General features: G+C 44.8%; 1 protein-coding gene across 3 annotated transcripts in view; it reads left to right on the top strand.

Annotated features, from left to right (window-relative positions):
• KIFAP3 (kinesin associated protein 3) overlaps positions 1-27,091 on the top strand; it is a 687,730-nt gene that overhangs the window by 573,223 nt on the left and 87,416 nt on the right. The window contains exon 19 of one of the 3 annotated variants that reach the window (XM_073558011.1): positions 17,617-17,713. The exons of 1 other annotated variant lie outside the window; for it this stretch is intronic. In XM_073558011.1, the coding sequence (XP_073414112.1) occupies positions 17,617-17,713 (97 nt within the window). Of the gene's footprint in view, positions 1-17,613; positions 17,714-27,091 lie in introns of all 3 variants that reach the window. One more of the 3 variants, XM_073558010.1, reaches the window with a different exon arrangement.

The raw sequence follows: 27,091 nt of genomic DNA, 5'->3' as shown, positions 1-27,091 counted from the left end.
GGGAGTTGTGTAAGGCCCTCCAAATTACCCAACTTAGGACATCGGTGAACCATCTGCAAACAGACGGTCTGGTGGAGAGGTTCAATAAAACCTTGAAATCTATGCTGAAGAAGGTTGTGGAGGATGGCCGAGACTGTGATTGCATCCTGCCATATCTACTGTTTTCCATCAGGGAAGTCCCCCAGGCCTTTGCGGAGTTGTCGCCGTTCGAACTGATATACGGACGGCACCCTCGAGGTCTTCTGGACATTGCCGAGGAGACCTGGGAAGCGGAGGTAACACCCCACCAAAGAGTTATCAAACATGTGGCCCAGATGCAGGACAGTATCACGAGTGTGATGCTAATTGTGAGGGAGTATCTCCTCCAAGGACAAGAAGCCCAGGCAAGAGTCTACAATCGGTCGGCAAGACTGAGACAGTTTAGCATTGGAGACCGGGTGTTGGTGCTGATCCTCACCATGGAAAGTAAATTCCTGGCCAAGTGGCAAGGGCCATACGAGGTGGTCGAGAAGTTGAGTGATGTCAACTACAAGGTCCACCAACCGTAGAGAAGAAAATCTTACCAGGTGTACCACATTTACCTGCTGAAATCGTAGCGTGACACGGATTGGGTAGGAGCAACGTGCCAGGATGCCCATCCTGAAGCCAATTTTCAATGTGTCACAGTGGCAGAGACTCTGTCGCCAGCCCAGAAACAATGCCATGAGCTGCTTCAGCGGAAGGTTTTCGGAATTACCGGGATGTGCGCACGTTGTGGAGCAAGAAATCCTGACTTAGCTGCATGTGAGGGTGAACCAAAGGCCGTATCAGATTTCTGAAACTCACTGCAAAGTAATCTCCAAGGAGATGAAGAGAATGTTTGTTTATCTTGGGCGTCATCGAGGAGTCAAAGAGTGGCTGGTCCAGCCATATTGTGCCTGTGCCGAAGCCGGATGGAGAGTGGCTCTTCTGTAGCGATTACAGAAAGCTCAATGAGGTGTTCAAGTTCGAAACGTATCCAATGCCCCGGGTTGATGAGCTTATTGAGAAGCTAGGGTCAGCCAGATACATCCCTACCCTTGATCTAACTAAAGGGTACTGGCAAATTCTCCTGTCTCCAAGTACCAAGGAGAAGACGGCCTTCTGTACACCTGACGGGTGCTTTCAATATACCCGAATGCCATACGAACTAGAAGCAGCCCCAGCTTTCTTCCAGAGAGCTATGGACCAGATACTAGTCCCGCTCAAGAAGTACACTGCCACTTACTTGGACGACATCGTGATCTTCAGCCCAGATTGGGAAAGTCACTTGCAGAAGGTCCAGGTGGTACTCGATGCACTGAGGAAGGCAGGGTTTACCATAAACCTAAAGAAGTGTGCCCTTGGGAAAGAAGAAGCAAAGTACTTGGGCTACATCGTTGGAAGGGGTGAGATAAAGCCATAAATAGACAAAGTGGAGGCAATCCAAAAGTGGCCACAGCCGGTCTCCGAAAAGCAGGTTAGGGTGTTTCTGGGAATTGTGGGATATTATCAACGATTTATCCCAAACTTTGCCATGGTAGCTGCCCTCTTGACTGATCTTCTCAAGGGCACAAAGTCGATGATGATCAAATGGTCCTGTGAAGCTGAGATGTCATTCCAGAAGCTGAAGCTCATCCTGTGCAGATAGCCAGTCTTGTTCACACCAGACTTCACTAACGAGTTCTGTGCTGTCCCAGGAAATAGATGGGGACGAACACCAAGTCCTATAATTAAGTAGGAAACTCTCCTCCTGTGAGAAGAACTATGCCATCATGGAGAGAGTGCTTGGCCATCAAGTGGGCAATCGACACCCTGAGATTTTACGTGTTAGGCTGGAGTCACACACAACGATAAAAAAATCGGTCCGATTTTGACGGACCGAAATCGCACAAAGGTTTCTTGACCGGGGATCCGTCTGTCATCCGAATTTCCTGTGATGATGCGCTTTTAATCGCATCTAAGCATCCGTCTGCCGAGATTTTCTCGCAGGCTTGCAAAATGGACATATAATGGAGCAAAATGACAGGTTTTCAAACACAAAGGAAAGAATAGATATATAGACACACATACATATATATATATATATATATATATATATATATATATTAGCTGAAGAGCCCGGCGCTGCCTGGGCATAGTAACTAACTGTGGTTAGTTATAGAAAATTATAATTATCCTCCATCCCATAGTCCCGTACCCATATACCCATAATACATATCCACGATGCCATAGGCCCGTGCCCATATACCCATCATACATATCCTCCATCCCATAGTCGAGTGCCCATATACCCATCACACATCCTCCATCCCATAGTCCCATGCCCATATACCCATCATACATATTCTCCATCCCATAGTCCCATGCCCATATACCCATCATGCATATTCGCCATCCCATAGTCGAGTGCCCATATACCCATCACACATCCTTCATCTCATAGTCCCATGCCCATATACCCATCATACATATCCTCCATCCCATAGTCCCGTGCCCATATACCCATCATACATATCCGCCATCTCATAGTCCCGTGCCCATATACCCATCATACATATCCTCCATCCCATAGTCCAGTGCCCTTATACCCATCACACATCCTCCATCCCATAGTCCCGTGCCCATATACCCGTCATACATATCCTCCATCCCATAGTCCAGTGCCCATATACCCATCACACATCCTCCATCCCATAGTCCCGGGCCCATATACCCATCATACATATCCTCCATCCCATAGTCCCGTGCTCATATACATATCCTCCATCCCATAGTCCCGTGCCCATATACCTGTCATACATATCCTCCATCCCATAGTCCGGTGCCCATATACTCATCACACATCCTCCATTCCATGGTCAACCATTATGACATCATAATGAGCGGCGGCAGGGCTTGCAACCTTTGATGACATCAGCGTCGCCATGGCAACCATTGTGACATCATAATGAGGGGCGGGGCTTGATACGCACACACTGCTTCCCCAGTATGCAAATAGGGGCATTGTGACATCACAATGAGGGGCGGGGCTTGACACGCACACACTTTTTCCCCCAGTATGTAGATAGGGGCAAAATTGTTTGGTAAATTGGAACGTGCAGGGTTAAAATTTCGCCTCACAACATAGCTTAGGACGCTCTCGGGGTTCAGACGTGTGACTGTGCCAAATTTTGTGGCTGTAGCTGCAACGGTGCGGATGCCTATCCCGGACATGCAAACATACACACATACATACATACACACTTTGAGCTTTATATATTATATATATATATATATATATATATATATATATATATATATAGAAAAAAAAATAGGCAGCACTCAAATTAAATGTGAAAAAAGTGCATACTTTACTGATCCTCAGATGGCAATGTTTCAACGGTGACCCGTATTTGTCAAGCGTGCCCGCCGATGCCCCTTCAGCGGAGGCGCCCGTCGCAGCGTCTCCTCACCTGCACGCCCCTGTCCACGTGCACGCCCGCTCTGCCTTCCACCCTGCTGCGGGCACACATGCCGGCCTTAGGTCGAGGGCGCGCGTCCTCCCTCTCTCTTCCTCTGGTGGGGGGCATCGCTGAGGGGCGGGGCTGGAGGACGTACTTCCTGGCTCTAGGATATTTCAGGCGTCCTCCCTATGAGGAGGGCGCCTGGCGATCGTGTGGTACCCCTGCACCTTTCTGGCCGCTACAGTTTCACTGTAGTTCTCACTTCACGTGTATTCCTTGTCACCCGTTTGTTCCGCCTCTGTCCTTGTTCCTGTGCCATCCTCCTTGCCTGCCTTTGCCCTGCTCTGTCCGTGCGTTCCCCAGTGTCTTCCCTGTCTGTCGGTTGTGTATGAGCCTCTCCGCCAGTCTCCACATGTCTCCCATAGCCTTGCTGTCCTTCTAGCCGTCCCTCTTGGTTCCAGCTGTCGCGCTTCTGTCCCCTATGGTCCTGCCCCAAACAATCCCTGTATAGGGGTCGGTCTTCACCTGGTATGCTCGCCCCAGGGGCTCCAGATCCGCGATCCAGAGGGTCCACTCTCAGACGTAACCTGCTCCTAATCGTCACACATACATACTTTACATACACACTTTCAGCTTTATATATTAGATATACACATACAAGTCATAGAGACACATATATATATACTAGCTGAAGAGCCCGGCGCTGCCTGGGCATAGTAACTAACTGTGGTTAGTTATAACAAATTATAATTATTCTCCATCCCATAGTCCCGTGCCCATATACCCATCATACATATCCACCATCCCATAGGCCCGTGCCCATATACCCATCATACATATCCTCCATCCCATAGTCCCATGCCCATATACCCATCATACATATTCTCCATCCCATACTCGAGTGCCCATATACCCATCACACATCCTTCATCTCATAGTCCCATGCCCATATACCCATCATACATATCCTCAATCCCATAGTCCCATGCCCATATACCCGTCATACATATCCTCAATCCCATAGTCCAGTGCCCATATACCCATCATACATATCCTCCATCCCATAGTCCCATGCCCATATACCCATCATACATATCCTCCATCCCATAGTCCCATGCCCATATACCCATCATACATATTCTCCATCCCATACTCGAGTGCCCATATACCCATCACACATCCTTCATCTCATAGTCCCATGCCCATATACCCATCATACATATCCTCCATCCCATAGTCCCATGCCCATATACCCATCATACATATTCTCCATCCCATACTCGAGTGCCCATATACCCATCACACATCCTTCATCTCATAGTCCCATGCCCATATACCCATCATACATATCCGCCATCCCATAGTCCCATGCCCATATACCCGTCATACATATCCTCAATCCCATAGTCCAGTGCCCATATACCCATCACACATCCTCCATCCCATAGTCCCATGTCCATATACATATCCGCCATCCCATAGTCCCGTGCCCATATACCCATCACATATCCTCCATCCCATAGGCCCGTGCCCATATACCCATCATACATATCCTCCATCCCATAGTCCCGTGCCAATATACCAATCATACATATCCTCCATCCCATAGACCCATGCCCATATACCCATCATACATATCCTCCATCCCATAGTCCCATGCCCATATACCCATCATACATATTCGGCATCCCATAGTCCCGTGCCCATATACCCATCATACATATCCTCCATCCCATAGTCCAGTGCCCATATACCCATCACACATCCTCCATCCCATAGTCCCGTGCCCATATACATATCCGCCATCCCATAGTCCAGTGCCCATATACCCATCACACATCCTCCATCCCATAGGCCCGTGCCCATATACCCATCATACATATCCTCCATCCCATAGGCCCGTGCCCATATACCCATCATACATATCCTCCATCCCATAGTCCCATGCCCATATATCCATCATACATATCCGCCATCCCATAGTCCCGTGCCCATATACCCATCATACATATCCTCCATCCCATAGTCCTGTGCCCATATACCCATCACACATCCTCCATCCCATTGGCAACCATTATGACATCATAATGAGCGGCGGCGGGGCTTGCAACCTATGATGACATCAGCGTCGCCATGACAACCATTGTGACATAATGAGGGGCGGGGCTTGATACGCACACTGTTTCCCCATTATGCAAATAGGGGCATTATGACATTATAATGAGGGGGCGGGGCTTGACGCGCTCACACTTTTTCCCCAGTATGTAGATAGGGGCAAAATTGTTTGGTGAATTGGAACGCGCGGGGTTAAAATTTCGCCTCACAGCATAGCTTGGCTGTAGCTGCGGCGGTGCGGATGCCTATGCCGGACGTACACAGATACATACATATACTGTGTTCCAAATTATTATGCAAAAAATATTTCCTCATATTTTCTCTAAATTACCTATATGAATTGCAGTCGTCATTATTTTCCAGTCATCTAATATTCTAGTATAATTGCAATGTGTTTGAACAAACTGCCTATGAAAACAGTGTATTTTTAAAAATAAGAAACACTCAAAATGCATGTTCCAAATTATTATGCACAGCAGAGTTTTCAACCTTTTTATTTTTATTTTGAACAAAAAAATGGTCAATTGTGAAATTATAAGCATTATCAGCTTATTACAAAATGAAATCAAACAGTTTTCAAGTCAAAACTTTATTCTAGGTGATGCTACATTTGCACATAGGACCCCTTGTTCGAAAGAAGCTTCTGAACTCTCTCGTCCATTGAATTTGTCAGTTTTTGGATGGTTTGTGCTTCAGTTGTTTTGCATGTGGACAGAATACCCTCGCAGAGCTATTTCTTAGATGTGAACTGCCTCCCGCCATCATAGACACTCCTTTTGATGATGCTCCAAAGGTTCTCAATGGGGTTGAGGTCAGGGGAAGATGGTGGCCCCACCATAAGTTTGTCCTCTTTTATGCCCATAGCAGCCAGAGATGCAGATGTGTTATTTGCAGCATGAGACGGTGCAATATCATGCATGAAAATGATCTTGCTGCGGAAAGCACGGTTCTTCCTCTTGAACCATGGCAGGAAGTGCTGTTTTAGAAACTCCACATAGATTACGGAATTCATCTTTACCCCTTCAGGGATCCTAAAGGGGCCAACAATCTCTCTCCCCATGATTCCAGCCCAAAACATTACTCCACCTCCTCCTTGTTGGCGCCTTAGCCGTGTTTTCATAGGCTGTCCATCAACCAGCCATCCTCCACTCCATCCATCTGGACCATCAAGCGTTGCACGGCACTCATCGGTGAACAAAACAGTTTGGAAGTCAGTCTTCATGTATCGTTTGGCCCACTGGAGCCGTTTCTGCTTGTATGCAGTGGATAGAGGTGGTCGACAGGATGGCTTACGCACAGCTGCAAACCTCTGAAGGACCCTGCATCTTGTTGTTCGGGGGACGTTGGAGGCACCAGCAGCTTCAAAAACTTGTCTACTGCTATGACAAGGTATTTTTGCAGCTGCTCTTTTAACTTGACGCAATTGCCTGTTGGAAAGAGTCCTCAATTTTTCGTTATCAGCACGCACACGTGTGTGCTGGGAATCAGCTACATGCTTCTTGATTGTGCGATGATCACGATGAAGTGTCTTGGCAATGTTGATTGTAGTCATGCCTTGACCTAAATACTCCACAATTTGTTGCTTCTCAGCAGCCGACACATCCTTTTTCTTTCCCATTTTGGCAAAATATGTAGGCTGCTTAATAATGTGGAACAGTCTTCTTAAGTAGTCTGCAATTGCTTTCAGTGATATAAAGAGCCCTGACACACATCACCATCAATGAGTTTAAATGACAAACAAAAAAATTCTAACCTTATCACTCCTAAACTCTTTTTGCATAATAATTTGGAACACAGTTTACATACATACACACTTTGAGCTTTATTTATTAGATATATATCTATATACTAGCTGACGAGCCCGGCGCTGCCCGGGCATAGTAACTAACTGTGGTTAGTTATAGCAAATTATAATTATCCTCCATCCCATAGTCCCGTGCCCATATACCCATCATACATATCCTCCATCCCATAGTCCCATGCCCATATACCCATCATACATATTCTCCATCCCATAGTCCCATGCCCATATACCCATCATACATATCCTCCATCCCATAGTCCTGTGCCCATATACCCATCATACATATCCTCCATCCCATAGTCCAGTGCCCATATACCCATCACCCATCCTCCATCCCATAGTCCCGTGCCCATATACCCATCATACATATCCTCCATCCCATAGTCCAGTGCCCATATACCCATCACACATACTCCATCCCATAAGCCCATGCCCATATACCCATCATACATATCCTCCATCCCATAGTTCCATGCCCATATACCCATCATACATATTTGCCATCCCATAGTCGAGTGCCCATATACCCATCACACATCCTTTATCTCATAGTCCCATGCCCATATACCCATCATACATATACTCCATCCCATAGTCCCGTGCCCATATACCCATCATACATATCCGCCATCCCATAGTCGAGTGCCCATATAGCCATCACACATCCTTCATCTCATAGTCCCATGCCCATATACCCATCATACATATCCTCCATCCCATAGTTCCATGCCCATATACCCATCATACATATTCGCCATCCAATAGTCGAGTGCCCATATACCCATCACACATCCTTCATCTCATAGTCCCATGCCCATATACCCATCATACATATCCTCCATCCCATAGTCCCGTGCCCATATACCCATCATACATATCTGCCATCCCATAGTCCAGTGCCCATATACCCATCACACATCCTCCATCCCATAGTCAACCATTATGACATCATAATGAGCGGCGGGGCTTGATGACATCAGCATCGCCATGGCAACCATTGTGACATCATAATGAGGGGCGTGGCTTGATATGCACACACTTTCCCCAGTATGCAAATAGGGGCATTATGACATCATGATAAGGGCCGGGGCTTGACGCGCACACACTTTTTCCCTAGTATGTAGATAGGGGCAAAATTGTTTGGTGAATTGGAAAGCGCGGGGTTAAAATTTCGCCTCACAACATAGCTTAGGACGCTCTCGGGGTCCAGACGTGTGACTGTGCCAAATTTTGTGGCTATAACTGCGACGGTGCGGATGCCTATCCCGGTCATACACACATACATACACACACTTGAGCTTTTTGCTAAATGAATTGCCGGCTTTTTGTAAAGGACACCGGGTGCGATTTTATCGCAAGTCACACATCTGGTCCGTTTGTAATCCGATTTTTTTTCTCGCACCCATAGACTTGCATTGGCGAGTCCGATTCGAAAATCGGTGACAATCGCAGCATGCTGCGATTGTCTCGGTCCGAGGAAACTTTCCGAAAAAAAATCGGATGATGGGAGCTCCCCATAGAATAACATTGGGACGAATGCAATGCGATTTTTTTTTTATTGCGTTGCATTCATCCGATTTATTCGCTAGTGTGACTCCAGCCTTAGGCAGCAAGTTCAGACTAATATCAGATCATGCGCACCTGAGATGGATGAGGGAAAACAAGGGGATGAATGCCCAGGTAACTTGGTGGTTTCTGGCACTGGAGGGGAGTTATGTTTCACTACGCCTAATGGCGTCAGTGATCTAAAACCCAGAGTTTTTCTCCAGCACAGTAAGTGTTGTGAGGGTTAAGGCTACTTTCACACTTGCATTTTTTTGCGCTGCGCACCGTGCGCAGTGCAAACACACATAAAAAACGAATCATGCGTTTTTGTGCGCGGTTTTTTTTTTTTTAAAACTCATGCTTTTTTTGCGCTGTTGTGCGCTTTACCATGCACACGTCAGCGCACCCATAGACTATAATGGGTGGTTGGGTGAAAAAAAAAACCGCATTGCGTGTGCATGCGGTTTTTTGGGACAAGTCGGACACACAAAAAATGCAGCAAGATGCATTTTGTGCGCCCGAGCGCACATTACAAAAAAAACGCATGCGCATGCAAACGCGTACAAACGCATGTGTGCGCACCCATGTAAACTATAGGGGAAAAAACGCATGGTTTTTTTGCGCCAAAAAAAGCGCAAAAAAACGCAAGTGTGAAACCAGCCTAAGCTAAGTTATATTATTAGCTGGTTTTTATGTGAACATTCATAGAGCGGGTGGGAGAATGTCTACTTTATCTCCACCTACAGAGACCTTGGTGAGGTCACAATCATGTGATCAGTTACATGGTCTGGGGCTTACATTGCTGACTTCCAAAAGGTTTCAGTGTGCAGTGTATCTGATATGTTAAGGACCTGTACCGTTTACAGTGTACCCGTGAAGCGGCTGAACCCCGCTAGGGAAAGCACTGTGTTTTCTTTTTGTTTTGTTTTGCTGTTTTGGCCCAGAGAGCCATGATTATTTTTCCCAGCTTGGTTTATGCTGCCTTCAATAAACCAAGCACGTTCTTAAAGATACAGTGTTTCGCTTATACCTCTGTGTCCAGCCGAGTGAGATGCTCTACCACAGGGTGGAAATAGCAATTTACACTTTACATTAGTTGTGCATTATTTCTGAAAAACATATTATTTATATGAAGCACCTGTGGGGTAAAAATTCTTACTAATCCCCTATATTCCTAGAGAGGTGTAATTTTCAAAATAGGGTCACTTTTAACGGGTACTGATGCTTCAAGGATTCTGCAAATACAACACATCTTTTGGATACCAGTCCAGCAAAATCTGAAGTCAAATCTTTCTTTACCTTGTGAGCTTTGCCTCATACCAAAACAGCAGTTTCCGAACACATATGGGGTATTTGCTGCCTTAGGAATATTTTCTAAAAACTGCAAAATCACGGTAGAAAATGTTGAGTTGTTTCTCTCTTAATACCTGCAGTGTTACAAATCAGAATGTACTGTATTACCATGAATATCTGCAAAAAATAACTTGGTTAAGTTTCGCCTTCTCTCTGCTATAATTCCTGTGAGCCTTCTACAATCTTACCAAATGTTCTTTACAATACTTTAAGGGCTGAAATTTGACTTTTTACCCTCTCAAACCACATCAACAGCTTACTTTTAGGGACCAGCTTGGTTCTGAACACTTTCTTGAAAATATGAAAAATTGCTGCTAAACGTAAAAGTCTCCTAAAGTCCAAAAACATGAAAGGCTCTTTATACAATAAGCTAGCAAGAAGTAGACCTAGTAGGTAATTGAAAATGTTAACATATTTTATGGAATCGTTATCTCTTCCGCATGCAGAGAATTGTCAATTTTAAAATCACTATGGTTTTGCAAATTTTCAATGAATTTAGTTTTTTCACAAAGCAAACCGAATTTATCAGCCAAAAATTAAACATTGACACATTGTAGTTTGTTAACATTAAAACAGAGAGAAAGCGACGTTTGTTGAATATAACAATAATATTTCATAACTTGAGCTTTAATTTTTTTTTTCATATAATACTATTCAGCATTAAAAGTTATTTATTTTGCAAAATTAGTTTATTAAGGCTAGATTCACATTAGCGTTTCAGTCTGCAGCATGGTAATGAGGACTTCTTTCCTTAAAGGGAATCTGTCTTTTATTTTTTCGACTATCAGCTGCCGGCACCGCCATCAGGGGCTTATCTACAGCATTCTGTAATGCTGTAGATAAGCCCCCGATGTAACCTGAAAGATAAGAAAAACAAGTTATATTGTACTCACCCAGGGGCGGTCCGGGTCCGGTTTTGGTCCGATGGGTGTCACGGTCTGGTCCGGCACCTCCCATCTTCTAACGGTGACGTTCTCTTCTTTGCTTCCCGTCACGGCTCTGGCACAGGCACACTTGTTATGAATGAGTCACCGTAGGAGGCAAAAACAGAAATAATAGCTAAGTCCAGAAAACCAGAGAAGTTGGCAGCTATCGGATTGCAGACCCCTGAACCTAACAACAACAACTAGCAGTAGCCGTGGGGGGTTCCTACGGTGCCCTAGACCCCTCAATCACAGCCGGAGAACTACATAGCCTAAAGACAGAAAGGGAAATCTAAACTGCCCCAGAGCAGACCCCAAAGCAATTGTCAGCCCCCAACATATAATGACGGTGAAGCAAGATGAAAAACACTCACACAGATAGAAAGATAGGCTGAGCAAATGATGGGGCCCAAGCTAACTAAATAGGACAGAATAGAAAAGCTGCTGTCTGCAATCTGCCAAAACCCTCTCAAAAACAAGAGCCAACAGACTGATAGGGAAAAAAGCCCTGAAGACGCTAGGCTTCAAAAAGACTATATCAGTACTCAGGTATTATCTGAAGACAGAGCAAAAAGGAAATCAGCTCACCCAGCAGGGAAAGGCAGAAATCCAGAAAAACAAGGCAAAACAAAACCAAAACACAAATGCAAAAAGTAGAGCAGAAAACTTTTGAGGAGCAGGAATCAGACTGGTCTCCAAGAATCCCTCAGAGTAATCACCCGCAAGGCAGAAGGGCGTCGGCTGCCTTATATCCAGTCAGCAATCCCAGTCACCCAGTCATCATCATTCTGCTCAGGTGCTTTGTAATCAGCCTCACTACCTTCCTTCACCAGAAGAGGGAGTTCATCAGACCTCAATGGTGAAGGGGAAAATGAACTCACAACAGTACCTCCCCCTTGAGGAGGGGTCACCGAACCCTCATCCACGCCACCAGGGCGATCAGGGTGAGCCCGATGAAAGGCACGCACCAATCTTTTGGCATGAATATCAGAGGCAGAGACCCAGGAATTATCCTCCTGACCATAACCCTTCCACTTAACCAAATACTGGAGTCTCCGTCTAGCCATACGAGAATCCAGTATCTTCTCTACCTCATATTCCATGTTACCTTCAACTAATACAGGGTCCGGAGGTGCCACCCCAGGAACAACTGGTTCAACAAACCTCTTCAACAAGGACTTATGAAACACATTATGAATTTTAAATGTGACAGGAAGAGCCAAACGAAAAGAGACCGGATTAATAATCTCCAAAATCTTGTAAGGTCCATTAAATCTAGGCTTAAACTTAGGAGAAGCCACCTTCATAGCGATATTTTTTTGATGATAACCAAACCATATCACCAACCTTAAACTGGGGACGAATGGTCCTATGTCGGTTGGGAAACCGCTGGGCCTTTTCCTGGGAGAGAGATAACTTATCCACCACTTGGTCCCAGATCTGGTACATTCTCTCCACCACAGTGTCAACACCTGGGCAGGCAGAAGGCTCCACCTGCCCTGAAGAAAATCGAGGATGAAACCCAAAGTTACAAAAAAAAGGTGACATCAAAGTGGCAGAACTAGCTCTATTATTTAAAGCAAATTCGGCCAAGGGCAAAAATGAAACCCAATCATCCTGATCAGCGGAAATAAAACATCTCAAATACGACTCCAAGGTCTGGTTTGTTCTCTCCGTCTGCCCATTGGTCTGAGGGTGAAAAGCAGAGGAGAAGGACAACTGAATTCCCAGCTTGGAGCAGAAAGTCCTCCAAAATCTAGACACAAATTGAACTCCTCTGTCAGATACAATGTTCTCAGGAATCCCGTGCAAGCGAACCACCTGTTGCAAAAACAGGGGCACCAACTCAGAGGAAGATGGCAACTTAGGGAGTGGTACAAGATGAACCATCTTAGAGAACCTATCACAAATCACCCAAATAACAGTCATTCTCTGAGAGACAGGCATATCAGAGATGAAATCCATTGAAATATGGGTCCATGGCCTCCTGGGGACCGGCAAAGGCATCAACAACCCACTAGAGTGAGAACAAGGTTTAGACCGGGAGCAAGTCCCACAGGACTGCACAAAATTCCTGACATCACGAGACAAGGCGGGCCACCAAAAAGACCGACTCACCAGATTTCTAGTACCAAAAATACCTGGATGACCAGCCAATGCAGAGCAATGAACTTCAGACATCACTCTCTTCTTCCACTGGTTAGGAACATACAGCTTTCCACTGAGACAATGCTCAGGTTTGTCCTCCTGGAACTTTTCCAGAGCACGTCTCAAATCGGGCGAGATGGCAGAAAGAACTACCCCTTCGCCTAAGATGGTAGCAGGCTTGGTCACCACAGGAGAATCAGCAAAGAAGCTCCTAGAGAGGGCGTCTGCCTTGACATTCTTAGTGCCAGGAAGAAAAGAGACCACAAAATCAAAACGTGTAAAAAAACAAGGCCCACCTAGCCTGTCTAGGGTTCAGGCGTTTGGCCGACTCCAGGTAAATCAAATTCTTGTGGTCAGTGAGGACCACGACTTGGTGTTTAGCTCCCTCCAACCAATGTCTCCACTCCTCAAATGCCCATTTCATGGCTAGCAGTTCCCGATTCCCCACATCATAGTTATGTTCAGATGGAGAGAACTTTCGGGAAAAGAAAGCACAGGGATTCATTTTAGATGTTACAGGATCCTTTTGGGACAAAACAGCTCCTACACCAATCTCAGAAGCGTCCACCTCTACCTGGAACAGGAGTGAGACATCAGGTTGCCGCAAAACCGGGGCAGAAGTGAATCTTCGCTTCAGCTCCTGAAAGGAAGAAACAGCCTCCGGAGACCAATTCAACACATTAGCACCCTTTTTAGTCAGATCAGTCAATGGTTTGGCAATACTAGAAAATTTTGCTATACATTTCCGATAAAAATTAGCAAAACCCAAAAACTTCTGCAGGGCCTTCAAAGAAGTGGGCTGAACCCAATCATAAATGGCCTGTACCTTGGCCGGATCCATTTCAATAGTTGACGGAGACAAAATAAATCCCAAAAATGAAATCCTCTGTACCCCAAAAAGGCATTTCGATCCTTTGACATACAGGGAATTCTCCCTCAAGATCCGGAACACAGTCCGAACATGTTCCACATGAGAATCCCAATCCTTGGAGAAGATCAAAATATCATCCAGATAGATAATCAAAAATTTATTCACAAAGTCTCGGAAAATGTCGTTCATGAAGCACTGGAAGACAGAAGGGGCATTAGTGAGCCCAAAAGGCATCACCAGGTACTCAAAATGTCCCTCCGGAGTATTAAACGCCGTCTTCCATTCATCCCCATGCTTAATGCGGATAAGATTATACGCCCCCTGAGGTCAAGCTTGGTAAACCAGCATGCACCTTTAACTCTGGAGAATAGATCCGAAATCAGGGGTAACGGATACTGATATTTAATAGTAATTTTATTGAGGGCACGATAATCAATACAAGGCCTTAATGAACCATCATTTTTGGCCACGAAAAAAAAAACGGCTCCTAAGGGTGAAGAGGATGGTCTAATATGACCCTTCTCCAACGCCTCCTTAATATAGGATCGCATAGCCTCGTGCTCGGGTACAGATAAATTGAAGAGCTGACCCTTAGGAAATTTACACCCCGGGCTCATTTCAATTGCACAGTCATAACTCCTATGAGGAGGCAAAGATGCAGACTCATTCTCACTAAATACATCATAAAAGTCCGCCAAATAGTCAGGAACATCATGCGACTGAGGAGAGATGGAAAAAAAATGGAGCCTCACTATGGGCACACCGACAACCCCAACTCACTACAGACACAGATTTCCAATCCAAAACTGGATTATGAATTTGCAACCAGGGAAACCCCAGAACAATAGTACCATGCAAATTATGTAACACGAAAAATCTGCAATTTTCTTGATGGTCTGGGGCGACCCGCATTACCACCTGGGTCCAAAACTGAGGTTTATTTTTCGCCAAAGGAGTAACATCAATCCCCCTCAAAGGGATAGGCGTCCGCAGAGGTGTCATCGGAAATCCACAATGTTTAGCAAAATCCAAGTCCATTAGATTCAGGGCTGCTCCCGAATCCACAAAAGCCTTGGCGGAAAATGTGGACAGGGAGCAGATCAGAGTAATTGCCAGAAGAAACTTAGGTTGAACACCACCCACAGAAAACGTGTGTGCAAAACGTTTCTCTCGTTTAGGACAGACAGAAATAATATGCGAGGCATCTCCACAAAAGAAACACAGCTTATTACACCTTCTGAACTCCTGACGTTGCTCCCTGGACAAAACTCTATCACATTGCATAGGTTCAGACACTTGTTCAACAGGTGGCAACACCTCCCGTGCAGTCCTGCGTTCACGTAAACACCGATCAACCTGAATGGCTAATGACATAGAATCGTCCAGACCAGAGGGAACAGGAAATCCCACCATAGTATCTTTTATGGCTTCTGACAAACCCTTCCGAAAGAGAGCTGCCAAGGCATTATCATTCCAGGTAGTAAGGACCGCCCACTTTTGGAATTTTTGTCAGTACAATTCTGCAGAATCTCGACCCTGGCTCAATGCCAACAGCGTCTTTTCAGCCTGATCAATAGCATTAGGTTCGTCATACAACAACCCCAAGGCTTGAAAAAATGCGTTCACATTAGTCAGAATAGGATCATCTGGTTTAAAAGAAAATGCCCAATCCTGGAGATCGCCACCCAGCAAAGAGATGACCATTTTAACCTGCTGCGCGGAGCTCCCTGACGAGTTAGGCTTCAAGGCAAAAAATAATTTACAATTATTTTTGAAATTCAAAAATTTAGACCGATCCCCAAAAAGCACATCAGGAGTAGGGATCTTTGGTTCAGCAGCATGTGAATGAGCAAGGTAGGCGGAAATTCCCCGCACTTCCGCAGCGAGCTGCTCCTCACGATCAGACAATTGCTTTATCTCCATTGAGAGAAAAAAAAATTCCCCCTACGGCCTCAGGGATATAGAGGAAAAAATATACACACTTTTTTTTTTTTTACAATTCTTTCCTGCTATTGAGTACCCAATAGGATCTGCGGTATGGCGGGTGATTCTATTATGAATGAGTCACCGTAGGAGGCAAAAACAGAAATACTAGCTAAGTCCAGAAAACCAGAGAAGTTGGCAGCTATTGGATTGCAGACCCCTGAACCTAACAACAACAACAACTAGCAGTAGCCGTGGGGGGTTCCTACGGTGCCCTAGACCCCTCGATCACAGCTGGAGAACTACATAGCCGAAAGACAGAAAGGGAAATCTAAACTGCCCCAGAGCAGACCCCAAAGCAATAGGCAGCCCCCAACATATAATGACGGTGAAGCAAGATGAAAAAACACTCACACAGATAGAATGATAGGCTGAGCAAATGATGGGGCCCAAGCTAACTAAATAGGACAAAATAGAAAAGCTGCTGTCTGCAATCCGCCAAAACTGTAGATAAGCCCCTGATGGCGGTCCTGGCAGCTGATAGGCAAAAAAAAGGTGACAGATTCCCTTTAAGTTCTGCCTATTTCTGCATGCATCCTGCCTACCTATCTTTAACATTGTGTACGCAGGGACATGTGTTGTATGCATATGTGTCCGCGTGCGTCGTTTTGACGTGTCCACCGAACGCAAGAAAATGCAACATGTTGCGTTCGGAAGGCACTTCAAAACGACGCACGCGGACGCATCCGCATACAACGTATGTCCCTGCATACACAATGTTAAAGATAGGTACGCAGGACGCATGCGGAAGTAGGTGGAGCTTAATGAAAGACGTCTGCAGCACCACGCTGCGGACTGAAACGCTAATGTGAAACCGGCCTAAGAGATTTGGCTTCAGTTCTGGAAAAAATGGCCTCTAAGTGATCTCCAAGCCACTGCTTGCTACGTAGTCAGTTTGTCTGGCTTTTCTGTATTGGTATCACAGCCGTACTCCATTACTAGTCACTAGGACCACAAACTCTAGTCAGTTGAGGGAGAAGTACCTAGGACTGCGCTTGCTCCCTTCTAAGGTATTCGGTGCAGACTTCTTCCTCTCTGCACTTAGAAGAATTGCACTGTTTCCTGGATAAGCACCGCTACAATGTGTGTTCCCTGTACTATACCATCAGCAGGAATTCCACCAGCACAGTTGTATGAGTTTTAAGAGCTGACACAGCAGCAGTGGTTTGGAGGTCGATCAGCAGCAATAGTTTGGAGGTCACTTAGATGCAAGTTTTTTACAGAACTGAAGCCAAAACTTTTAATGTTAAATAGAATTAGTAAGTTAATATTGAAAATGTAGTTAGTTTTTAATTATATATTTTATTTTAAGAGAATATTTCTTAAAGTGGGTATGTGTATTCTCTGCACCAAGTACAGTAAGCAATAATGAAATATAAAATATAGATGCATTTCTAGATCTAATTCTAATTTGTGCCATTTACCTAGAAGGATTGGTGCCATCTGAAGGTCCTGTGAGTCCAGACTTCTTCAATGACTATCATCTTCAGAATGGAGATCTTATTGGACAACATTCATTTAGTGCAGGGTAATATATATATTTTTCTTCATTTTTTTATATTTTGTAAGGTTTTCTCACTGAATTCTGGAATGAAGCCTTTTGCAGTTATGGAACGTTGGTGAATGCTACTGTTTAAACACTTCACCTGCACATTTGTCCTTCTGTGTTTTCTTTATACTATTTAAACATGTTGCCTCTCGTAAGCCAATACATCTACAGTACATATGCATATATGATTTGTAAGATTGGTTCAGCATTCAATAATAAAATATACAGTATGTTTTTTCATTTATTGTGGAGTGCTATGGACTGTAAAGAATGTTTATTTAAAATGTATTCTATAAATATAGATATTGCACATTGCCTTTATTGTTTAGACTGTAGGGTTAATATATATCTGAAATAAACTGTGTATGAAGCAAAGCCCTTAAATTCATTGTCATCAGGTCCCAATAGTCAAACTGACAAAATCAAATATTTATGGAATATCTCCTTAGAATGCAGTTAAAGGGTTATTCTCAACTTGTCTGTTGAGGTGCTCACAACTCTGCAGTCTCCTCACTTCTTGATTTCTGGCAGGGCAGGCTCTCCTTCTTGATTGTCCTAGTAAGCTGTAGTACTAGTAGTAGAAACTATAAAGCTCAGGACAAGATCTGCCGTAATACATTCAGCTATCAGTGTTTTGTTCTGGAGAGTACCCTGCCATCACTGGATTTGCATATACTGTAGGATTAACAGTGCACGTGGACAAGTATATTGCTCAGTGAGAGCCATGACACTTGGTACTGGAGAGTGGGGGGAAGTGGAAGTTCAGGGGGAAAGGTAAGATAAGGGCAGTTTGTCAGAATTTGAGAGGCCTTGGAGTAAAGCCCCCGTTACACATTGCGATATCGCTAGCAATATCGCCGTAAAGTCACCGATTTTGTGACGTTGCAGCGATATTGCTAGCGATATCGCTACATGTGATACTTACCTCCGACTGGCTCCCCCGCTGGTTATCGCTGATCGCGCGAGAAGCTCCTGGACCATTCCTCGTCGGCCACTTCCTGCGGCGCTTCCTGTGGCACTGACGAGCGACGCGTGGAGCCAGGCGGGAGGACGCAGGATCGCCGCGTCTGACAGGTAAGTAGCGATCCCCGTCCCCAGCGATGTCGCTGGTGAGATCTGCCTGTGTGGCAGCCCACTGGCGACCACCTAGCGATGCACCAGCGATCCTGACCGGGTCATATCGCTGGTCGGGATCGCTGGTGCATCGCTAGGTGTAACGGTACCCTAAGTTAAGCAACTCCAGTGTCTGCCAACCTCTTTTGTAGTCAAGCTGTGGTTCTAATTGGCCTCTCTAACAATCCTATGTGCAGCTCACTGAAATTTAGACTTTATCTTGACTTCCACTGTTCCTGTCAAAGGGAGCGTGTCACAAGTTTTAATTTGTTGTTAATAATTATTAATTATATAATCAATTATTTTGAATACAAAATTAAATGGCTCACTTTATTAGTTTTTATTTATAATTTTTTACTTTAACCACTGGGGGCTGCCACTTTCATTTGGGGCTGTGTAAATGTCTGAGAAGGAGAGTTATACATCTCATTTGCGGCAGCTCCTGGGCATAAGAGTCATCTCTTGTATTGAGGCCACTCCTCCTGCCTCTTAGCTGTGACCTGGGCACGCCCCCATGGGCTGTACATGTCACGGATGTGGGAGGAGATCGCAGCCACTTTCCTCCTATTTTCTCATGCACTGTTCAGTCAGTGCGTGCCATGACGGGAGCTGCCGGGGAGTGAAGGTCTGAGGTGAGGTATCTATCTGCAGCTGCGGGAAGCGATAATCACAGCCTGTCAGCTGTGATCACCGCTCACCACTGACCTGTTCAGAGCACATAGAAGAGACAGCGCTGCATAGGACTGCGGAAAAGGTAAGTTGAAGCGTTTGTTGTTTTTTTTCTTAGCATTGAATATATGGGGGCCACATACCAGGATGGGGCCATTTACCAAGATGGAGACATATACCAGGATGGAGTGCCATATACCAGGATGGGGTCATATTGCAGTATGGGAGATATTTAATAGGATTGGGCTATATACCAAGATGGGGGCCATTATAGTGTAGGGCACTATGTGGGGCCATTATACTGTATGGCACTATATAGGGCAAATATACTGTGGATCACTATATGGGGTCATTATTCTTAGGGCACTATATAGGAGCCATTACACTGTGGGCACTATGTATGTCATTATACTGTGGTGCACTATATGGCGCCGTTATACTGTGGGGCCCTATGTGGTGCCATTATACTGTATGACACTATATAGGGCCATTATACTGTTGAGTACTATATGGGGCAATTATACTATGGTGCACTATATTGGGCCATTATACTGTGGGGCACTATATGGGGCCATTATACTGTGGCGCACTATATGACCCCTTATACTGCAGGGCATTATATACTGTGGAGGATTATACTGTGGCGCACTATATGATGCCATTTTACTGTGGTGCACTATATCGAGCCATTATACACAGGGCTCGGAGGATGTGATGAGCGGCGGTGTAGTTACTGACAGGGCTGTGGAGTCGGTAAGCCACAGTTGCAACTTCGACTCCTGGATTTTATCAGACTCCGGCTCCGACTCCTTCATAAATGGCCAATTCATAACAACAAATTTACTGTTGTAAAATATTAAACATCGTGCTTATTCAGTTTCTCACCATCATATAAGTAATCAGACCACTTAGAGCAAAAACTACATTTATTAGAATACAGTTAGAATATAGCAAATAACTTTTATAAACTTTTCTAAACTGTAAGTAAATATGCAATAAACACTTTTATGCAGTTAATAAGAAATCTATAAATTTGTCCTCAGAAAAAGTATTGCCTCTGTCGGATCCTCCTTCATGGATGCCCTCAAATCTGATCTAATTATTTTGAGAGCAGAGAACAACCTCTCTACACTAACTTGTGTTGGTGGCAAAGCAGTAACCACTCGGGCAACATCTCTGACAATGTCAGGATACAGAGGAATCGCTTGTTGCACTGTTATTTTTGATGAACGGTCAAATTTCTCAATTTCTTTTAGTGCACATGAAAAATTCTGCTGAAATGTACTGGCTGTGTTCCTTGATGGTGATGACTCTTCTTCTATGCGGGAACGCTTTGCACGGTCCTTGTGATCCAAATATTTTTCGAAATTAAATTCTTCATCAGTTGATGATGACGGTGAAGATGTGGCAGGACGACCAAATTCTTCTTGTTCCTCCTGACTGTTCTGCAACCCTTTCATCCTTACTGCTATTTCAAACAGAGCTTCTTTTCCTTTACTTAGCTGTTGATCATCTAGAAGAATCCGATGCATTGGGTCTACATAAACAGCTGCCAAAAGAATGTTATTTTGTAATAGTAGCTCCTCTCTCCGTTTCATTGATGTAGCAATGCCACTTGCAATTAACCCTCCTCTTTGGGACAGGCGAAACATCAGGTTCTTCTACTCCTTTAAGAAAATACCTGGAGTTAAGTCCTCTGCTTGTAATTTTTTAGTCACTGTAAATGGGTGCTCTCGCAATTTTTCCAGCTCAGTCACTTGATTCCACTGACTTTCATTTAGCGTCAGTTGAGGGTTAGCCATGTCTATAAGAAAGGTTTTCAGTTCAACCAAGCGCTGAATCATTAAGTAAGTACTGCCCCATCGTGTGGCTTGATCAATAATTGCCCCTTTTCCAGCACGTCTCTTCAAAATTGAGTCAACTTTAGGGGTTCTGGCAACAGTAGCCAATTTTCTCACCTTGCCAATCAGTGCAGCAGCATGTCCTTCTTGCAGACTGTCTCTTATAGCCAGCTGTAGCGTATGCACAACACAGCCCATGTGATGAATGAAAGAACATATTGACACAGTTTCAACAAGATCATCTAAACTATCATGTTGCTGTTCATCTGAAGCAACTTCAGTTTGCTCCTCAGTTACAATACTGTGTTCCTCTATTTCAAACATTTCTGTGTCTGTGGACCCAGAATGTTCTTCTAGCTGCTGGTCACCATCATTACTCTCATTCTTTAGCTTAATAATACTTATCATATTTGAAGCATTGTCAGTTACGACAGAAAGAACTTGCTCTTTTTTAAGTTCATAGTCTTACAGAACCTTTTCCACCAAGACCTGGAGAAACTCACTGGTGTGATGAGCTTTGGTGTCTTTTACTGCCAATGTCTTGGTAACTATTTCATTTTTGTCACAAACAAATCGGACATTGATGGCAAAATAGTTCACTCTGTGACGTTTCCAGGCATCCATTTTAAGAAACAGAAAGCGTCCCTTGAGAGTTTTTTTAAGTTCTTCCTTTTGTTTAAAAGCTTCTTCGATTACTAATTTTCTAATACTCTCTCTCTCCAGAGAAACACCAAGCTTGCGGGCCATTTCCCCATTCAGACACATAAAAGCTGGTCGTGAAAATAATGAAATAGGCACACTATCCTTTACAACAAGCTCTATGATCTGTTTTTTAAATGTATCTACTGTCATTATCACAGTAACTTTGTCACTGACAAAATATCTTGCAACTGATGGCTGCAAAGTTCTCTGCTCCTTTGTTTGGCTGGAAGAGCTGGGCACTGGTTCATTGGTTTGGATGCAGTCTTTCTCATCCACTGCTTTCAGTACTTCTGGATGAAAGCGCTGTAAATGTCTCTTTAGATTAGAAGCTCTGGTAGGAGCATTTTTATCTTTGCCTGAATATGCACTCATCTTGGCTTCACAGCATTTGTTTTCGTCTGGATCATTTGTCATACACTGACAGACATAATGTTTTCTATCTTGAGTGATGGTGAAATGTTCAAATACAGCTGATTTAATGTGATGCTTCTTTGACATTCTCAGGTTTTTAATTCTGCATTCACAATCAAAATGACAATTGTTTTTCCTAAAAACAATTGTACAAAATTATTGCCAGGTCGTACACCTGATATAGTGGTCACTAATACTGTTATTATTCCTCATGTACTCACAGTTAACTGATGCAAAGTTTGTTGAAAGGATAATACTTCTTACAGTCTTCCTCTTCTGAGTAGCAGGCAGCTGTGAGATGCTTGGAAGACGCACACCTAGTATGATCTAGTCTAGAGGAGGAGCTTTACTACTAAGAATTTGCAACACATTTTCACTTTCAGTTTCATACATTGTAAGTAGGGGGGTTGGGGCAGCATGAGGTTAACCAAGTATAAGATTAGATAAGGGCAGTGGAGAACAGTGACACACAAGAAGTAAGAAATGTCTCTATCTCCAGCAGAACAGCTTATCACTGTTGTTCATAGTTTGATAGAACATATATATTTGAGTAACATTTCTAAAATTCATATGAAAGTTCAATTATGAAATATTAATACATTTTTTTTTAAAGCTGGAGTCGGAGTCGGTACATTTCTACCGACTCCGACTCCAACCAAAACTAACTCCGACTCCACGACTCCGACTCCACAGCCCTGGTTACTGATGTCACTGCTCTTCACAGTCACCGGGTCTTGTGTAGCAGAGCGCAGTGGAACCCAGAGTAGCTGCTGCTACAGCCTATGTAGCATTGTTCTTTGAACAAGGCGCCATAGCCTTTGGATGTCGGATTCAGGGATCGTCGTGGGCACACCATGAACTACGTTGGACCTGCATGTTTTTTTATAAATTAGTGAACCAGAGAAAGTGTCGGGGTCTTTATTCAATTAAAATTTATTTTTCTGTCTGTGTTTTTCATTAGTAGGTTAGTAATGGGGACGTCTGATAGACACCTCTCCAATACTAACCACAGGGCTTGATGTCAGGTGTGTTTTTGGACAATTATCTGATATCAACTCCAAATACCATTAGCCCGATTGCCACCGCACCAGGACAATAGGGAAGAGCCAGGCAAAGCTCCGGAATTGGCGCAACTAATGTGATGCACCAGTTCTGGGGTGACTGCGGACTGATATTTTTAGACTGGAATGGTCCCAATAACCTGGGACCTTTAGAGCCTGATATTACAAATCTGTCTGTGTCCATGGGATTACCGCAACAGAGAGGAGCCAGAAGACTACAGCGTCTGATTGCTCCTACTCCTGTGCTGAAAAGAGGCACTTCACCTTCTTTTTAAATTGTGTTTATTTCTTCTGGCAGAACAGAAGTTAATCGGCCATGGTGGGAGCTCTGGGAGTCTAAGCTCTCAGCTGAGCTCGGTTGACCAGTCCAATTCCCTATATAATCTGGGTCCTGATTCAAACACATCTTCAGAGCTAGGTTATGCTGCATGGCTTGGAGGAGAGTTGTTTTTGTTGCTTATATGAGGATGAGTTTGGAGGCGTTATCTGTGACTGTTGCATGGGTTTCGTAAGTGTGATAATTCCCTACCTTCCTCTTATTTTGTTTTTTTCCCGATCCTCCACTCCCCAGTGCATTCCTCTGTTATATGAGTGAATATTTGTATGCCTGGTATTCTCAGTTACCCCTTGTTTTTGTTGCCTTGTTCATCTGGTTGGTGTACTGTGGTGAACTGCAGTTCTCCTTCTCCCTGGGTGAGGGAAGGAAACAGACGGAGGGCATATTCAGGAGATAAGGCAAGGGTGGCTGCCCCAGCATCTTCACCTTCAGAAGTATCCTGGGAAATAGGGCAAGCTAGAGCACCCCCTAGTGTTAGGGACGGAGATTGAGCCCCTGGTCCCGGGTCACCCAACAGCTAAGTTGTGACAGTCTGCTTTAGCTTTTGTTTACCAAAAATATTGTGGGGGAACCCACATCGTTTTTTTCATTTGTTTATAAGGGTAAACTCCCTGTAGTACCAGGAGGCCTGTGACTTTATATATCTACAGAATGTTTATTCTATTTATCTATGCTATTACACATTTGCTCTCATGGATGTGGAGAGAGCAAAGTTGCACATTTCTAAAGGAGCAGTGGTGTATTGTGTGACACCACTCCTTCTACTTCTATGGGAGCAGTGGTGTAATATGTGACCCCCACTCCATCCATTTCTATGGGAACAGTGGTGGAATGTGTGACCCCGCTCCATCCATTTCTATGGGAGCAGTTGTGTAATACGATACCCCTGTTCCATCCACTTCTATGGGAGCAGTGGTGTAATGTCCCCCACTTCGTCCACTTTTATTGGTGCAGTGGTTTAATGTGTGTCCCCACTGTGTTTACTTCTATGGGAGTAGTTACATAGTGGACAGGGCGGGGTCAAAGATTACACTGCTGCCATAGAAATGTACGGATCAGGTTCCCAAATTACACTACTGCGCCCAAAGAAATAGACGGATCAGGGTCGTGCAGTACACCACTGCTCCCGTAGAAGCGGACTGAGCAGGGCAACATTTCTAAGGAAGCAGTGGTGTAATGTGTGACCCCACTCCGTCCACTTCTATGGGAGTAGTAATATAGTGGATGGAGTGTGGTCTCACATTACACCACTGCTCCCATAGAAGTGGACGGAGTGGTGTCACCAGAAGATTATCTAGGGTTTTAGTTCAGGTGGAAGCAAAACTTCTAAGTTGGGTCCTTTCTGGGGTTGATTGTGTCAGGGGAGGGGTTCCGCATGGATCCTAAGAAGGTCCAGGTTGTTACGGAGTGGGTGCAGCCTCATGACTTGAAAGGGTTGCAGCGATTATTGGGCTTTGCCAACTTTTATAGGAAATTTATTAAGGGCTTCTCGCAGGTGGTAAAGCCTCTAACAGACCTCACTCTCAAGGGAGCTGATGTAAAAAAATTGGTCTGTAGCTGCAAAAAATTCTTTCATGAACTTAAAAAAGTGCTTTTCTTCAGCCCCTGTCAATACAATGTACAACCCGACCCGTCAAGACCTTTTGTCGTGGAGGTTAACGCCTCGGAAGTAGGGGTGGGGGCAGTTTTGTCTCAGGGCCCTCCTACCCTTACTAATCTGAGGCCTTGCGCCTTCTTCTGTAAAAAATTTTCCTCTGCCGAGAGAAATTACGATGTCGGCAATAGAGAGCTGTTGGCGGTAAAGTTGGCTTTTGAAGAATGGAGGCATTTCTTGGAGGGGGCAGTTCATCCCATTACAGTCATCACTGATCACAAAAATTTGGCCTATATCGAGTCTGCCCAGAGATTGACCCCCAGACAGGCTTGGTGGGTGCTTTTTTTTTCTCGATTTCAGTTTACCATCACATTCCGCCTGGGATCTAAAAACATCAAGGCTGATGCCTTATCCCGAAGCTTTGATTCGGTGTCCCCTCCAGAACCTCCCTCCTCCATTCTTCAGCCAGGAGTAGTGGTGGCCGAAATCTCATCTGAGTTACAGAGAGGGATTTTGGAGGCCCAGGCTCGGGCTCCTGGTGGTAAACCCCCGGGTAAATTGTTTGTACCGGAACGTTTCCGTCTCGGACTTATGCAGGAATTTCACGATTCTGTGTTGAGTGCTCATCCTGGGATTGCAGCTACCCGGGGGGCAATTGCGAGGGATTTCTGGTGGCCCTCTATGGTAACAGATATTAAAAAGTTTGTGACTGCATGTGGGGTGTGCGCTCGTTCTAAAAGTTCTCAGGTCCGGCCAGCCGGGGAATTGGTGCCTTTGCCATTTCCGGATAGACCATGGACACATTTGTCCATGGATTTTATCACAAATCTTCCTCCTTCCAGGGGCAACTCGGGGATATGGGTGGTGGTGGATAGGTTTTCAAAACAAGCTCACTTTGTACCTCTCCCCGCATTACCATCTGCTGCAACCCTGGCCCGCTTATTTATGCAGCATATAATTATGTTGCATGGAGTGCCTATGAATGTGGTGTCAGACAGAGGGGTACAGTTTGTAGCCAGGTTCTGGAGGGCTTTTTGCAAAAAGCTGGGGATTTCGTTGTCCTCTGCCTACCACCCAGAGTCTAATGGACAGACTGAGCGCACGAACCAATCGTTGGAGCAGATTCTGAGATGCTTGGCCTCTTCCAGGCAGGAGGACTGGTGTGAGGTATTGCCCATGGCAGAGTTTGCATTCAACGGTTGTGTGAGTCAATCTACTGGGAAGTCTCCCTTTCAGGTCAACTATGGGTTTAACCTACTTTTTGGAGATTTTTCCCACATGGATTCAGGTTGTCCTGGTGCTGAGGATGTGACACAACGTCTTAGAATTCTTTGGAGGGAGGTTCGGAGGAATATTTCCAAGGCCCAGGAAAACTATAAGCGGTTTGCTGACAGGAGGAGGGGGCCAGGTCCAGCATTTGCATTAGGGGAGAAGGTGTGGCTATCCACCCGCAATATCAAGCTTAAGATACCATCTATAAAGCTGGGCCCCAAGTTTATTGGCCCATACAAAGTTGTGGAGGTTGTTAACTCAGTAGCCTACCGACTGCAGCTGCCCACCTCCTTTAAAATTTTTGATGTCTTCCACAGGTCCCTGTTAAAGCCTGTGGGGACGGTGAGAGAGGATCCC

Source organism: Dendrobates tinctorius, unplaced genomic scaffold, assembly GCF_039654945.1.
Source record: "Dendrobates tinctorius isolate UK_male_01 unplaced genomic scaffold, ASM3965494v1 ptg000012l, whole genome shotgun sequence".
Taxonomy (NCBI): Eukaryota; Metazoa; Chordata; class Amphibia; order Anura; family Dendrobatidae; genus Dendrobates; species Dendrobates tinctorius.
Note: the sequence above shows the minus strand (reverse complement) of the source record. Positions and strands in the feature narration are given on the sequence as shown.